The sequence below is a fragment of the Antechinus flavipes genome, chromosome 2, assembly GCF_016432865.1.
Source record: "Antechinus flavipes isolate AdamAnt ecotype Samford, QLD, Australia chromosome 2, AdamAnt_v2, whole genome shotgun sequence".
In the NCBI taxonomy this organism is placed as follows: domain Eukaryota; kingdom Metazoa; phylum Chordata; class Mammalia; order Dasyuromorphia; family Dasyuridae; genus Antechinus; species Antechinus flavipes.
In genome coordinates, this window is record NC_067399.1 from 230,043,552 (window position 1) to 230,060,847 (window position 17,296).

Consider the following 17,296-nt stretch of genomic DNA (forward strand, 5'->3'; position numbering starts at 1 on the left):
CAATAGAAATGATCAGGAGATGATTTCAGAGAGGCCTGGAGAGACGTACATGAATTGATGCTAAGTGAAATGAGCAAAACCAGGAGATCATTGTCATAGCAACAAGATTATGTGATAATCAACTGTGATGGAATTGATTCTCTTCAACAATTAGGTTGATTCAAGGTAATTCCAATAGGCTTGTGATGGAAAGGGCCATCCATATCCAGACAGAACTACAGACTAAATGTGGGTCAAAGCACAGTATTTTTACTTTTTTGTTGTTTGCTTGTTTTTCTTTCTTGTTTTTTCCCTTTTTGATCTGATTTTTCTTGTACAGCATGATGAATAAAGAAATGTTTAGGAGAAGTTGCACATGTTTAGCCTATATTAGTTTGCTTGCTGTCTTGGGGACTAGAGGAGGGAGAAAGAAAAATAGGGAATACAAGGTTTTGTAAAGGCAAATGCTGAAAATTATCTGCAAGTATTTGGAAAAATAAAGTACTATTAAAAATCAACATTTGATAGAAGTCATCTGTAAGAAAAAAAAAAGGAAATAGCAACTACCACAGAAACAAAAAGGTTGTGGGAGAAAAGGTGTTGAATTCCTTATTCAAACCCAGTACTATTATTCATTGAAATTAAATCATCACATATTAAGCAGATATTCTGTGCAAGGTATTGGCATTTTAGGTGTTTTGTTACCATTAGGCCTTTCTCCTGCTTGAATTTTTTTTGTATACACACAAATGTGGATATATTTTCCTCTCAGAATTCTTGGAGGACACAACTGTCTAGCACAGTGCCTTGTACACAGTAAGTACAGGAGAGATTTGCTGACTTGAGGACTATCATTCTGGTTCAATCACTTATTATCTACATCATCCTTTAATTATCTTCTACAATGAGGGAGTTGGACTCTTAGCTTTTGGGCATCTATTCCAATGTTTCTGTCAGCCCTAAATCTATGATTCTGTAAAAGGGGAAGGGGAGGGAGACACACCTGTAAAGCATCTTGTCCAGCTAAAAATGTTTTAATAGCAAGGTCCTGCCTGTCTTCTAAAGAAGGGATTCTTAACCTTGAGTATAAAGGGAGGTTTGTGAGCTTGGAGGGGGAAAAAATGCATCTTTATTTGCACTAACCTAGAACTAAAAATGTGGCATTTTCTTTGATTATTATTTGTAAAGAAAAAACATGATTCTGAGGGATTTATAGGTTTCAAAAGACTGCCAAAGGGGTCCAGGATACAAACAAGGTTAAGAACCCCTATTCTAGAACAACAGTATCTAGTTTGTCATTAAAGGGATTTGAATTCCAGTCTTCCTATCTTAAAAACTTCCTAAAGATGCTTTACAGGTGTGTCTCCCTCCCCTTCCCCTTTTACAGAATCATAGATTTAGGGCTGACAGAAACATTGGAATAGATGCCCAAAAGGTAAGAGTCCAACTCCCTCATTGTAGAAGATAATTAAAGGATGAAGTAGTTACATGGAATAAAAGTGAAGCTTGGTATGGGAAGTATGAGGGAAATTATGAAAAAGAAAAATTAAAAGTCCTTAAGAGATACACATTGTTCCTTGGTGTATGCTTGCATATATATTCATCCAAATGAGCACTGTACCATCTCTGGATTCCAATAAAGGAAATGAGAACCACATTTATCTCACTGGAAAGTTTTTTTTCACAGTGTGGAATATGTATGTATGTACTTAGGAATGATGGCTCTGGAAAGAAAAACATGCAAGAATACCTTATTCCCTATTTTAAGTAAGCACTAAGAAAGATTCTTAGAGTGTAACTTACCCAGAGCTCTGTTACATCTTCCCATGATATAGGGGAATACAATGACTTAGGTCAAGTTAACATAATTCAGAACAAGGCCTTTCCTTGGCAATTAAATTGAAGATCTAGACAGGCCCCAGGATAATTTTTTATTTTATTGGTGAAGCCAAATACAATGAAAAGCTGTTGTTTTTTAACCAAAATAAATAAATCAGATCTGTCACTGTGAAGAATCAAAGTGATGACAAGGAGCAGTCATCAATTTCTGCCCCTGCTCCTACCCCTCAGCTCCCACCTCCTGCTACCTTTTGCTTTGGCACAGGAAAGGATGCATCAGAAAGTCTCTATCTCACCCCTACTCCCTTTTTTTAAATTAAAGGAGGAAGAAGTAGGGGAGGAAAAAAGAGGCATTGGAAAGGAAAGAGGTGGTAAGAAAACAAGCAAAAAGGCCATGGCTAGGTTCATATACCAAGTCAGATTTCAGAGCAACACATACCCAATGGGCTGCGGAAAGAGAAGGGAAAACTTTCTGGCCAAAGACTAAGGCTAACTTCAATAGAAAAGTCATTATTCACATGATGTACATAACCTGTGGCTCTATGCTCCAGATTCCACCCCCAAAACAAAGCTGTACATATTTGTGACAAAGGCAGCAGTATGAAAGACTTAGGTGCCAGAAAGGGACACTGTTTTGCCAATTCTGTGACATGAAGAATAGTCAATGCTGAAAAAAGGGCAGAAGCAGCAAAGGCTGAAGCTATTCCTGGTCACTAAAATATGAAAGATTGGGACATGCAGATCACATGCAATAAGCTTAGGAGGGATTGCACAGAGGAAAATAAATGAGGGACAACTATATACTAGAGGAAAGAAACTAATGGGCCACCTGTTTTGGATTCTGGGACTGACTCAACCTGGACTTATCATCTTTCCTCTTAAGCTTGATAGCTAATGGAGTCCATCTCCCTGCTATGACTGGGTATCATCTGAGTCTCAATTAGAAGAACATGGCAAAATCCAGCTCTTGGGAACAATTTCTTTCCTTTTGGATAATCTTTCTGGGTTTAGCTATAGAAAAATCCCAATCCTGAAGTAAAGAGACTCTTCTTTTGCTAGGGATTATTTTCAGCATAAGGGGAACCCAAAGTTCCTCCTTTGCATTGTGGGGGGTGAAATTTTACCAAGACAGGGAGTGGAAATATCTGACACAAAGGCTTTTTGCCTGGTAAGGTTAAGGGTCCTTAGAAGGGTGATGACAGCAGTAGCCCCTTCCTCACTGCTGCTTCTGCAGAAGGTGCTATTCCACAAAGCTATTCACCTTCACAGAAAGCCAAGACAGTCATAAAATTAGGAACTGTTGAACATTTGGTGGTGATGAATGAGGAAGACTATTTGATAGAGAAATGACAACTTCAATTTCTAAGAGAACAGCTTTGGAGGGGAGAGGAGGAGCATAGATAGGAATATGCAGGACAAAAAGAAGAAGCAGAGATTTGGGGCAGAAGCTGGGCGCCACACTTTAGTTGATCTAGTCTGGAGTTAAGAGAAGTGAGTGGCAGATATGGATATACAGACAGACAGAAGGTAGGGTCCAAGTAGCTGAGGCCAAGGCCTAGAATAAGCCCTTGAAAGAGTCCAGATTGAAAGCAGTATCCAGGAGACGCTGCAGCTCTGTCAGGTGTGTCTTCTTGTTGCCTGTGGCTGGGGCAGCAGCGGGGTCGCGCCCAGCATACCTGAGATGGAAATAAAAGTCAGTGGCAGTGAATCCCATCTTGTTCCTTCAACAGGAACATAAAGTTCATTTTCATCAAAAATAACAATGAGAAGAGCAGCTAATGTTGGTATAGCTGGTGTAGCTCTTAAGAGTTTGCAAAGCTCTATTCATGTTATTTCATTTGATCCTCAAAACATCCCTATGGACAGGTGCTATTCTTACATCCCCCCTTCCCCCCATATTACAGAATTAGAAATTTAGGATGAGAGAGGTTAAGTGCCTCGCCAAAAATCATACAACTAATGAGGGTCTGATTCTAAGTCTATCACTTTCCATTAGGTTACCTACCTAGGATTTTCTGATATTCACCCAACAGCACTAAAAAGGAAGATGGTGAGAATCCCCTTTAGGATACAGAATAATACTGGATTGGAGTGCCTTCTGGATATGAGCCATATGGAGCTTCTGGAGGGCACCCGCAAAGGATGGAATATAGCCCAGGCAGGGCAGTAGGAATAATTACCAGACAGGCTTGGCTCGGTCTATGGTCGTGCGAAGTCTTGGCTTCACGTAGTCATAGTAACCCTGATTTTTATGTTCTTCCTGGCACCAGGCCAGCTCTGCATTAGGGTACTTCAGCACTTCCTTCTGCAAGAGGTCGAAGGGGAAGGGGGAGAGCTGGGAAAGAAACAACACCACAGCTTCAAACACAGCACATTCTGAGAAAGGAGACAGAGACAACCCAACTAGCCCCATTCTTACTTCCAAACACTCAAACAGATGAAGTTCTAATGGTAAAGGGTAGAGGTTAGCCCTTACAGAGTCTCCATTCTCATGAAAAGGCATTCCTAGGTTAAGAGGCAACTACTAATCTCATTGTCTGCCTTTGGTAACCACAACTCATTCTAGGGTGTTTCTATTAAATGGCCACTATGTCCTAAAAGCATACATGTGCATAAAGAATATGAAGACAAAAAAAAAAAAAAGAAAGGCTGCCCTCAAATAAAGTACCATGCCTACAGAGAAATATGAACTGTAACTAGTCAATATAATTGTGTGTATGAGTTGGTGATGGAGTGTGGAGCAAGAATCAGTTAGGGAAGCCTCTCTAAGGTTGTAATTTGCTTCAACAAACATTTATTAGGCACCAGCTATGTGTGCGCAAGGTTCTATCTTAGAGGATGAAGATACAAAGATTAAAAAAAAGTTTTTGTCTTTAATTAAAGTTTCCATTCTACTATAGGAAGCAATAAATATATTAGTGTTTTAAAAAAGAGAGAGCAGATAGTGACAGGTAGGGAAGAGGATGGCAATCAAGTAATTCAATTCAGCAACACTTTTTTAAGAGCCACCACGTGTCAGGCACTGGGCTAGTTGCTAGAGATATAAAGAAAAAAAGCCTACCGAGGGCAGGGGCCTTATACAGTATTAGAGATGGATATTCAGAAGAATTATTTCTTTGCAAGAACAAACAGACATGGGAGGTGTTTCCTGTTATTACAGCATATGCCAACATTTACAATTTATAGTTCATCCTTTTTCCCACCTGCTCAATCCTGGTGATAGCCACATCTGCCTCCATGTTTCTGGCTTGTCGCTCTCGAGTAAGGTCATAATACACCTTGCCGGTACAGAAGAGAAGTCTCTTGGTTTTCTCTGGGTTCTGGGAAGCAGGACCATTGTCTGGGATAATACGCTGGAAACTGCTGCCTGGAACAGAGCCCACAATGGACAGTGTTATCTATAGAAATTTAGCCAGCAAGAGCAATCAAACATAACCCAGAAATATTGACATCTCCCAATCCTCTTTAATTACTAATCAGAAAATTTTCAATGATGACTCTATCATCCACGCATTAACTAAACATCTTCCTTGGAATGATTTTTTTTTTTTCATCTGTTCAAGGTAATGGATTATTTAAGTTTTAATATCATGGATTTGGATAAACACATTTATACTGAGCTTGATCTATGTTCACTGTGATTTTACATGTATAATTTTTAATATAACCACAGCAAAAAAAACAAGCTGTTGAGTATCTATCATCCCAATACATTTTGTAAAAGGAACAAGACATTTAAAATAGTAGTGCTGAAGGAAGTGGATTTCTATGACAAAGAGACCTAACTGAGTTTCAATGGATAAATGATGGACAGAGACAGCTACACCCAGAGAAGGAACACTGGGAAACGAATGTGAACTATTTGCATTTTTGATTTTCTTCCCGAGTTATTTTTACCTTCTGAATCCAATTCTCCCTGTGCAACAGGAGAACTGTTCGGTTCTGCAAATATGTATTGTATCTAGGATATACTGCAACATATTTAACATATATAGGATTGCTTGCCATCTTGGGGGGGGGGGTGGAGGGAGGGAGGGGAAAAACGAAACATAAGCGAGTGCAAGGGATAATGTTGTAAAAAATTACCCTGGCATGGATTCTGTCAATACAAAGTTATTATTAAATAAAATAAAATTTAAATTAAAAAAAAATAAAATAGTAGTGCTGAACTCAAATAGAAATGAGTTCCACTAATCTGTATAAAAAGATCCCTGAAGGCTGCATATTAACTTAATTTTAAAATATAATGCTGTCTATGTTCTAATGTATTTTTATTTTCTTAAACATTTCTCAGTGACATTTTAATCCAGGCCAGAGTTGCATTTGACACCTGTGATCTTACAAATCAACCAGAAAAAAATACAATTTGCCATGATGCGAAGAAAATTTGAAGAGCACAGAATTCTTCCTGAAATAGAAAAGCTTGAGGGAAATCCTTTGGTAGATTTGCAGGGGGCTATGTACCTTTTAGGAGGGAGAAGTGGGTTGAGAGTAGAAGAATGGGGATTCCCACCCACTTGCAAATACAGCTAAGATATCTTCCAGTGCTGGTTCTCCATTTTAACACAAGAGAAAGATTTCTATAAATCCTCAGGATTGGAAATCTCTACTCTAACAACTCTATTCCAAGAGTAAAAGAAAGGCCAGCGGCATTTACAAATTGCTAACAAAACACACTGAAAATGGTAAAGCCCATGGCAAAAATTGAGATTGGGACATCAGAACTCAAGGGCCACAAGTAATTACAGACCTTTACCAATGCCTGGGTATCTGAAACTCTTCAGATGCTTCAGAATAAATAGGGCTATCACTCAGATGCATTTAAGACACTTGAATTAATAATACCTCCTTACCATTGTTATTATTCTATCTCCTGAAGTTAACTGTTCATTCTTTTTTTTTTTTTTTTGTTCATTCTTTTCTTAACCCAAATAGCCATCTTGCTATAGGCAGAAACACTATTTCTCAATAATCTATCCATATGCTAGAATGAACCTTAGAGATCATCTAGTCTTATCTCCTTTTATAGATAAGGAAACTAAAGTCCTCAGTGTGTCTAAGGTCACACAACTAGATGGTAGAAGACTCCTGGCCATTGCTCTATCAACCTACAACTTGGGCAGGTCTAAGAAGCTTTCTTTACATCAGGCCCAAGCCTGCCTTTCTGCAACCTTTACCCAGTATTCCTAACTGACCCCAGGGATTAAATAACAGGACCAACATCCTCTGGGACTGACAGTCCTTCCAACACTACAAGGTGGTTCTTATATTCCTCCCCACCCTACAAAGTCTTCTTCAAGCTCAAAACTCCCAGTTTCTTTAACCATTCTAGAATTTTGTGAGGAATAAGTTATGCTTGCTATCTTAGCGCCTTTGCAGACTCTATTCTTTTCCTTTTTTTGGGGGGGAGGGGAAATCAAGGACAATGGCTTAGCCACCATATTGTTTCATTCTGTAAGAACTCTACCAAACAAATGACCATTTAACAAACAGGAAACAAGGGCAGATGTTCTCTCTAGGCTTAGTCACCAAGGAAGTATCTGGGGCTCCCCAGTGTCAGCAAACCTGCTTTCACTAAGAGCCCTGCAGCACAGCTGCAAGCTTACTCTCCCTGGAGTTAGGAAAAAGAAAGCAATAAACCCCTCTAGGACAAGGTCATGGAACTTTTCCTAATGCTCTTACCTGGAAGCATGTCATCAAAGTTGGACCTGGCTTCAGGGTGACGCAGCAGTGACTTTGGAGTGAAGACGATCAACTGAAATACATTGGGAAAAGACTCACGACAGGCTGGATTCAGAGTGCTCCAGGAGGGAGCTTGGTAAATCAACTAGGCTCTTATTCACTAATGGGAGCCTTTACATTGCAAATCCCTCCAACTCTTTACAAGAGGTTCTCCACGGAGAAAAGGAGGCAGAAAAGGAAGAAAGAAAATGCAATTCTACTTCCTTCTCTTTCTATCTCTCACACTATATTAGGTTACTAGGCACAGACTGAGAGAGATGTAAATCCCAACTTAGATGGAATATACCTTTTGAGTCCCCTTAACAACTCAATAAGAGCAGCTGTCGACTTCTCCTACATCACAGTTGTAAGCAGCTGCTTTTGGCTCACACTATGCTGGTTTCTCAATGGCACCATTCTATATCCCTTAAACAGGATCCTCCTCACATGAAATCAGCAAGTACCTGGTTGCTTGCATTCAGACATAACTAGCGACAAAATGCCCAATGAGAAAGTGGACCACTCAACAGCACCTCTATTCATCAAGATTGGGAGAAGAGAATCCCTTAGAATGATTCTTCAATTTTAAAAAAATTTGGCTAAAGGAAAAAAAAGCCTGATGCAAACAGACTATATGTAGAGGCTCATTTTTCATTCCTGTATCTTGTCTCCACCTCAATAATTCAACTGAATTCAAATGAATTGTTGCATTCACTGTGGATGGGAAGCTAATGTGCTGAACTGCAGTGAAAGATGAGGCAGAATTGAGTCGTCCAAGGCTATCCCATTAAAGTACAAACTTTGAGTATAGGCCTGGTAACAATTGGTTTGTATATGTACCATCAGAGGACAATCCCAGACAAATTCAGAGATGCCCATCATCCCAACCCCAACGTTGGTTACTAGGTTTTTTTGGGGCCATGAAGGAAACCATTTACTATAAGCATGAATGGGTTTCAATGTTATCAGTGGAAATTACACTCACAGTGAATGAAATCACAAAGACTGAAACAGCACCATCCCAAGGTAGACTGTCTTGGAGAAAAATGTTTTTGCAGAATAGGTGGGGGAAAAAATATCTGGTGGATCAGACTCCACTTTTGCCCAATTTCCTATAAGGGATGCTTTTACTCTCAGAAATTCCATGAGGTCAGCACCACCCATCCAGAACTCTTTCTCTTGGAATGTAAGAGGGTAATCAATTTGGGTTTAGCTCTTGGATCAGAGCCTTCTATTGGGCACAGTAGGCTCTGTAACTGACCGGCTTCCGGAAGGGCAGCAAGATCTGTCGTCGGAGGACATGGAAAAAGTTGGCAGGAGTGGAACAATTAACAACAATCCAGTTGCAGTCATAGAGTTGACGCACATCAAAGTCATCAAGTTTCTATAGCAAAGAGAACACAGTGAACTGTCAGGATCCAATGAGTCACTAAAACCACCCCATTTGTAGACCTATGTATTCAAGACGGGGTCTGGGTCTTTGGGGTGGGAAGATTACAAACCAGAAGTATGGATATTCAAGGGCCTTCAGAGATAATGATAAACAATTCCCTCATCTTATAGCTAGAAGTATCATAATGGAGGGCTTTGAGTTAGCCAGTCCAGATGCTTCTCTAGATCCAAATTCTAGGTCCAATCATTAGATACTTTGGGTCTCTAATTTTTGAGTCCTATTCTGGAATTCTGCTTTGAGCCAAAATGCACTTCACTGCCCTCCGATTCAGAATGAGTAAAGTAAAAATTAACTAGGGCTATCTGTGCAACTTTGCTCTTGATTATATGCTGTCTAGAGTTACTCTTTGGTGGTTTTACATTTATACATCTTGTTCAAAATGGATTATAAACTCTCTGAGGGCAGAAGTATTCTTCTTTTTTGGTATTTCAAAAATATTTGGTGATGAATATTTATTGATTCCATTGTGGTGAGTCTCTGGTTTATTCTCACTGTGTAGTGATTCATTGTTTCTTCAAGAATTATACATTTTATTATTTAAAGATCTGTCCTGATAAGCTTTTTTAAAATAATAGCTTTTTATTATTCAAAACACATACAAAGATAGTTTTCAACATTTAATCTTGTAAAACATTGTTTTCCAAATTTTTCTACCTTCTTCTCCACCTTCCCCTTCCCCTAGACAGCAAGTTATCCAATATAGGTTAAACATGTCTAATTGTTCTAAACATTTCCACATTTATCAAGAGCATTTTTCTTTCTATGATAAAATGATATACAGTAAGGACTTAGAATAGTAACTACTAATTAATAGTTATTGTTTAACTGTGTGACTCCATTTGTGACTTTTGTTTTGGCAAAGATACTAGAGTAGTTTGCTATTTCCTTTTCTATGAGGAAACTGAGGCAAATGGCATGAAATGACAGGGTCACTTCAGTGAATATCTGAAGCTGAACTTGAGCTCAATAAGAGGAGTCTTCCTGACTTCAGGCCTGGCACTCTGTGCACTATGCCACCTAGCAATACAGTTAGTCCTTAGTAAATACCTCTTGATTGGTTTCCTTCTCAAAATAAAGTGTCTTGAATCCCTGGGATACAGTCAGCATACTTAGGTTATTCACTCGAAAGAGAGCTGGATTTAGAACCACAGTTTTTAAGTGAAAAACCCAGCTTTAACACTTCTTATTCATGTGACTCTGGGCAAGTCACAGAACCTGTAAAATCCTATTCCGTAGAAAGGGGGGACTCTAGTGCTCAGTTTCTTTATTATCACCCTGAAACAAGTTCTTTAAAAAGATAATTGGAGGGAATTGTCATGGAGTAGTAAATATAATCTACAACTTTCAAATTCAGGTTCCACTGGCAAGAGCAGGAAGTTACAGGAAGTAGCCCTCACATTTCTATTTCCTTTGTACTCTGCTGAGGTCTCTCATTTAGGGGAAAACCAGCAGGCAAAGTGGCCACACCTATCTACCCACTTAAACTAATTAGGAAAACAAGGCACAGTCATGTCATCCAGTCTCATTTCTAAATGAAAGGAGGAGATAAGACCCCACAAGTGATTACCAAGATGGAAACTGCCAAAAACAGGCAGATGACCACAAGACTCCAAGTGGGAATTTAAGAAGGGCTAAAAGTTTGAGGAGGAATTCTCTCCCTCCAATTCCCTTCCCTTATACATCATGGACTGTCTGCACCAAACTGAGTTACCCAACTCAGAGTCCTAACCAGTCCAGAGGCAACTTAACTTACAGGGAAGACATCTGGATCATCATTGCACATCTGCAGAAACCTCTCTGGTCTAGCTGATGAATGTTCTGGACCCTAGAAGCAAGCAAGAAATAAGTTTGAGGTCACTCCTATGCTGAAAATCTATGATGCTTGTCACGGATTTGACAAATGTCAAATTGTGTTTTGAGTACTGCTGAGTTTCTCCTCCCCTTGCTGACCTCTTGACACCTTTATCCCTTCTCATACTCACAAATAGGACATGCATCATTAGGCATTCTTATCTGAAACTGCTATCTGTACCTGGGGCTTTTTTTGACTCTTTTCCCCCTTAATGAAGGCCCTCATTTTATATGGCCTCAGGATCATTCCACTAGGCTTTCATCTGTTCCAAAACCAGAGATTAAAGATAGTGAGCAGTAGTACAAACTGATATAGCACTGGATGCTCCTAGCACCTGGAGCAGACTGGGCCTTTAAAAGTTGGGATTAAGAATGAGAGTACTGAGAGGTCTGAATGTCAGATTATGTACTATCAAAGACTTATTTTCCACAATGACTCAAAATCAGAAAGTGATGACACATGCACATCTACATGCCATGCCATGCCATGCCATGAATACATGACAAAGCCAAAGCTTCCTGTTTTGCTTCAGGAAGGGGGAGTGTAAAAAGGAAAAGGGGAGATTTAGGGTAAGGTAGAGAAATGGGCTCTTGGGGGTTACCACCTAGAGCAACTTCCTCTCACCATTTCCCATTTATATCTGCATGGAGAGAATGGAAAGTAGCAGGCACATCTTTTTTGTTGTAACTGTTACAGGAGACAAGAACTGACTAATGTCTACAGGAATATCTGGGATAGATAGATCAGAAGCTAAATATGATGGTCATATGCAAAAGGTGAGGTCTAGAGAGTAGACTATCTAAGCAATGGGCTTAGGCAGGAGTGGGTACCAGGGTAGACCAGTGGAGAGAGAAATGCTTACCATTCCTTCCATGCCATGGGGGAGTAGCAACACAATGCCATTCTGTCGAACCCACTTGGCCTGTCCTGGGCAAATGAACTGGTCAATGATACACTGAGCAGTGTTGTGGAAGTCACCAAACTGAGCCTCCCAAAGGACAAGGGCATTAGGACTTGCCATAGCAAAGCCCAGCTCAAAGCCTATGTAGTACAAAGGAAGGATAAAGGACAGATCATTACCTCAGAAGAGAGGAAGAACAAAGATGTGTACTCAAGGACACATTTATTCAACATAGATACGGTAGATTATGAGTCTCCAGACGAAGTGTATACTCAAGGACACTGACCTAAAACTCCATATTCAGACAGAGAACTGTTGCAGACTGTATATGGAGCCTGGTTGGGCCAAAGGTGGTTCATGGGAATGCAGATTTTCTTGTCTACATTCTGGTCATGTAGCACATGGTGACGATGGCTGAAAAAGAAGAATAGTTATTAATATCAACTTCTCCTCTCCCCCCTCAAATGTCACTGCACTGTAGCTTCACAAGCTACACAGTAAGAAACTATGATTGAGGAAGAGAGTTCCCAAAAATCTGTACAAACATAAAAGAGCATTGTTTTTAACCAAAGCTGCCCAAAGAAATCAGCATGACTGCTCTTTTCCTTTCTTTTCTATGATTTGGAGACAATTAGGGTTAAATGACTTGCCCAGGTTCACACAATAAGCATCTGAGACCACATCTGAATCCAGTTCTCCTAAAACTAGGGCTAGTGATCCATCATATACACCTCAGTGGCCTCTGTGGTTATTCTTTTCAAGCCAAGACCCCACTGACTAAAGGGCAGTAAGGATGTGCTTGTTAAGAGTTCTGACCTCTATAATTCCCCTGCCCAAGGTGGTGGAAACTACTAGGCTTTACCTGAAGGTTCCCCGTTCAACATCCTGGCCACTGAGCCGAATGTGGATTCCATCTTTCAGGAGTGAGCCGAAAGCCATGTATTCAGCAAGGGCCCAGTCTACTGTTCGATTCTTTACCATTTCTCCACGGGTTTTTAGAATCCGTCTCAAGCCTACAGAGACATTCAAAGTTAATCTCAGGCTTGACCAAATACTCAGCAATAGTTTCTATACAGGCTGATTCTCAATTGTGTTATGTTAACAAGTAGGGATGAGATGTCCCTCTCTAGTTTTGGCTTAGAAAACAATATGACTGTTTCATTTGAAAATGGGGTTTAAAATTGTAGTGATCTGACTGTTCTCAATACTTATATATATTATGTGTCTACTAGGACAGCTAGAATTTCATCAAATTTTTTTTTTTTAAACCCATACACTATTCAGAACTAAAAAAACCCAACAACTTATTATTTTTGCATGTCAAAACATTTTAACATTCATAAAAATAATTTCAGTTTCAAATTCTCTTCCTCCTTCCCATCTTTCCCATCTCTTGAAAAGGAAAGCAATTTTGACATTATACAAATGGAGTCATGGAAAATATATGCAAAAGAAAATATGTAGAAAGCCTGAGAAAAATTTAAAAAGTATGCTTCATTCTGCATTCAATATTTTCTCTAGAGGTGGAAACCATTCTCTTCATGGTTCTTTTGGAACAGTATTACTGTTTTATTCTACAATCAGTAAAATTATTAGTTACCCCCATGAATGGTAAAATTCTCTACAGGAACAGAGCTGGCTACATTTCCTATGTGTGTCAGAACCTCTTCAGTTAGACCAGTTGAAGGACAAGACATACTCCTGGGCTGTCCATCTAGAGTAAAAAAACCTAGAAGAGAAAAGTTAAGCCAGAAATAGATCATCATCAGGTCTACTTTTATTAGCCTACGATGGAACATTGACGGCCAAAGATTATTCTGTTCTTCCCTGAACTGAATAAGAAAATACAGAACTTTATGGAAGGAGATTCAGAATTAAAAAGTCTCAAGATTCACTAGAACTTTCAAATTTAGGAGTGGCAACTTTTGTACTTACAACTTAGATTTACAGTGTTATATAAGTTAATGTCTACTAAAATACAAAATCCTGAAAAGCAGAGACTAGGTTTGTCTCTTTGTCATAGGATCATTGATCTAGAGCTGAAAGGGATCTCAAAGGCCAAGTCCAATCCTGTTGTTTTAGTGACGAGGAAATCAAGTCCCATAGAGAATATATGTGATTTGCTCAGTGTCACAGAGATATTTAAAGCACCACAGGCATGATTTGAACCCAAGATCTCTGATTTCAGAGGCCAAGGTTTGAACTTAGTTCTTTTGCAGGAAGGGTCAGTGTCCTTTTCCTTGTATTGGTGATTCTGTATGGCTATGGATCACAGAACACCACAGTTTCCAAAGAATGGAGGTTGAGGGAAACCTAATGGGCAATGGAAGAGTACGTTGGAAGCATGAGTAGGCCGGAACATCTCAATGAAGAGCATCACAGCACAAATGGAATAAAGGATGCATGACCAGAAAGTTAAGCGAGAGAAAGCAAGCGATAACTAAAACAAAGATACCCTATAGCGTATTCATGGGAAAACATGGGAAAAATTTGCAAAGGAAAAGAAAAAATGGATACAGTCAGCACTTTTGGAGGGAATATTCTCATGGATAAGTATAATTTCTTCTACTCTACCTTTAATTGTATATTCATTATAATGTGATTAATCTTTGAAAAAAGGGTCAAATGAAGATTAGAAGGGAAAGATTGATTAGAAGGGAAGCAACACACTGGGAAAACATCTTCACAGTTAAAGGTTCTGATAAAGGCCTCATTTCCAAAATATATAGAGAACTGACTCAAATTTATAAGAAATCAAGCCATTCTCCAATTGATAAATGGTCAAAGGATATGAACAGACAATTTTCAGATGATGAAATTGAAACTATTACCACTCATATGAAAGAGTGTTCCAAATCATTATTGATCAGAGAAATGCAAACTAAGACAACTCTGAGATACCACTACACACCTGTCAGATTGGCTAAGATAACAGAAAAAAATAATGATGAATGTTGGAGGGAATGCGGGAAAACTGGGACACTGATGCATTGTTGGTGGAGTTGTGAATGAATCCAACCATTCTGGAGAGCAATCTGGAATTATGCCCAAAAAGTTATCAAACTGTGCATACCCTTTGATCCAGCAGTGTTTCTATTGGGCTTATATCCCAAAGAAATACTAAAGAAGGGAAAGGGACCTGTATGTGCCAAAATGTTTGTAGCAGCCCTGTTTGTAGTGGCTAGAAACTGGAAAATGAATGGATGCCCATCAATTGGAGAATGGCTGGGTAAATTGTGGTATATGAATGTTATGGAATATTATTGTTCTGTAAGAAATGACCAGCAGGATGAATACAGAGAGGTTTGGAGAGACTTACATGAACTGATGCTAAGTGAAATGAGCAGAACCAGGAGATCATTATACACTTCGACAACGATATTATATGAGGATGTATTCTGATGGAAGTGGATTTCTTTGACAAAGAGACCTAACTCAGTTTCAATTAATAAATGATGGATAGAAGCAGCTATACCCAAAGAAAGAACACTGGGAAACGAATGTGAACTATCTGCATTTTTGTTTTTCTTCCCGGGTTATTTTTACCTTCTGAATCCAATTCTCCCTGTGCAACAAGAGAACTATTCAGTTCTGCAAACATATATTGTATCTAGGATATACTGTAACATATCTAACATATATAGGACTGCTTGCCACCTAGGGGAGGGGGTGGGAGGGAGGGAGAGGAAAAATTGGAACAGAAATGAGTACAAGGATAATGTTGTAAAAAAATTACCCTCACATGGATTCTGTCAATATAAAGTTATTATAAAATAAAATATTTAAAAAAAAAAGAAAAAAAAGAAAAAAGGGTCAAATGGTCCTTATTCATTCATCTCGAATTCATTTTTTCTAATAGGACAGTTGAAATTTTCTTCGTTTATTTGTTATATTACGGCTTCCACCTTCCACATGCATTCTAAGAAATGCCAATTTGTTCTCTCCTTGTCCTTTCACTGTGGTCTTAGAACAAAAAAGCTTTAACAAGTGACCTGTTACTACTCACCAGGCCAGGGTGAGTCAAGCCAATGCTTGATGTGTAGGATCTTCTCATCTTTAGATCTGGCAAAGGCCTCCTCACAGATCTTGTCATACTTGGAAATCTCCTCCTAGAAAGTAGTTGACACAGCACATCAGGTATAAGACCAAACACAGTGAGTACAACCAGACTCCAGAGGTTGCGCTCTCTCTCATATTTCAAGGGAGGACAAGTTACACTCATGTTCTAAAGCTTCTTAGTAAGCCAAGAAATTCAACCTGTGCTAGTTCTCAGGCTTTCTGGAGTCAAGGTAACAAAAGGCCTTTTGTCCCTCAAGTCAACATGGGTCCCTACTAGAATTTAGAACTTGTTTTCTGGCTACCTTGTCTATGTTTTTCAATATTCCTCAAAGGTTCAGTTCTGACCTCTCAGAAATCTTTGCCATCCCTCCTAGTTCTGCCTCCCCCCAAATAGATTCCATGTGTTGTTGATGAGTTGTTTTCACTAGTGCCTAATTCCTTGGGGTTTTCTTGGCAAAGATACTGAAATGGTTTGTCACTTTCTTTTCCAGCTCAATTAACAGATGAAAAAAAAAAAAAGAAACAGATGAAAGAAAGATTAAAAGATGAAGAACAGTTCTGAGACTGGATCTGATCTGAACTCCAAGAAGAGTTCCTGACTTCAGGCTTGGCACTTTGTTCACTACAGTACTACTAAGATGTCCACATATTTCCTTATAAAGTTCTTAAGTTTCAAGTGATTAAAAAAAAAAGTCATGTCCCATAGTTTGAGGACTCAGTGCTGATTTGACACTTTCTGACCCTATGTTACTTGTTCTTTATCCACACATTTTGCTTTTGGGATTTATATGTGAATTTGTTTCCTTCATGTAGAATTAGAGGGCCAGGGTTTGTTTCATTATTGTTTTTATATCTCTAGCAAGTGCCACATAGTGCTTGGTATAGAGCAGATATTTAAAAACTGAATTTAATGTTTTCCTTTCCCCAAACATTATCCACTGTCTTTCCTTTCTTCTTCAAAGCTGTTAATGGCATCATTACTCTCCTTCTCCCTGACTTTCCCAAACTTGGAGTGACTGTCCTTTTTGTCTTTTTTTTTTTTTTTAAATTCTGTCTCCTAAGTTGTTCTATTTGCCATTTAAAAGATACCATATAGCTAGGATATACTGTAACCTATTCAACATGTAAAGGACTGCTTGCTATCTGGGGGAGGGGGTGGAGGGAGGGAAGGGAAAAATCGGAACAGAAGTGAGTGCAAGGAATAATGCTGTAAAAAATTACCCTGGCATGGGTTCTATCAATAAAAAGTTATTTAAAAAAAAAAAGCTACCATAATCTGTCTTTCCAGACTTGTTTCGCAAAATTCCTTTTTAAAAAAATCTTATTTAATATTTCATTTCTCCCCATTACATGTTAAAAAAAAAAAAAATCGCACTATTACTGCCTGCCTAGCCCAATAACTCTTTAGCAACTCTCACTTTCTGCTGGGATCATATTAAAACTCCAAATAACTGTCTTCCTAATGAACAGAAACTTTTAACTAATTGCTTTC

General features: G+C 38.9%; 1 protein-coding gene across 4 annotated transcripts in view; it reads right to left on the bottom strand.

The window, feature by feature from the left end:
• Positions 1 to 1,896: 1,896 nt before the first annotated feature.
• The window catches only part of OGDH (oxoglutarate dehydrogenase), a 92,713-nt gene continuing 77,313 nt past the window's right edge, over positions 1,897 to 17,296 (bottom strand). For all 4 annotated transcript variants that reach the window (XM_051976437.1, XM_051976434.1, XM_051976436.1 and 1 more), the window contains 11 exons: positions 15,752 to 15,854; positions 13,346 to 13,474; positions 12,608 to 12,758; positions 12,032 to 12,159; positions 11,707 to 11,885; positions 10,746 to 10,817; positions 8,801 to 8,923; positions 7,501 to 7,573; positions 5,022 to 5,185; positions 3,999 to 4,153; positions 1,897 to 3,494 (listed from right to left, as the gene is read on the bottom strand). In XM_051976437.1, the coding sequence (XP_051832397.1) occupies positions 3,374 to 3,494; positions 3,999 to 4,153; positions 5,022 to 5,185; positions 7,501 to 7,573; positions 8,801 to 8,923; positions 10,746 to 10,817; positions 11,707 to 11,885; positions 12,032 to 12,159; positions 12,608 to 12,758; positions 13,346 to 13,474; positions 15,752 to 15,854 (1,398 nt within the window). In that variant the 3' untranslated portion in view covers positions 1,897 to 3,373. The remainder of the gene's footprint in view (positions 3,495 to 3,998; positions 4,154 to 5,021; positions 5,186 to 7,500; positions 7,574 to 8,800; positions 8,924 to 10,745; positions 10,818 to 11,706; positions 11,886 to 12,031; positions 12,160 to 12,607; positions 12,759 to 13,345; positions 13,475 to 15,751; positions 15,855 to 17,296) is intronic.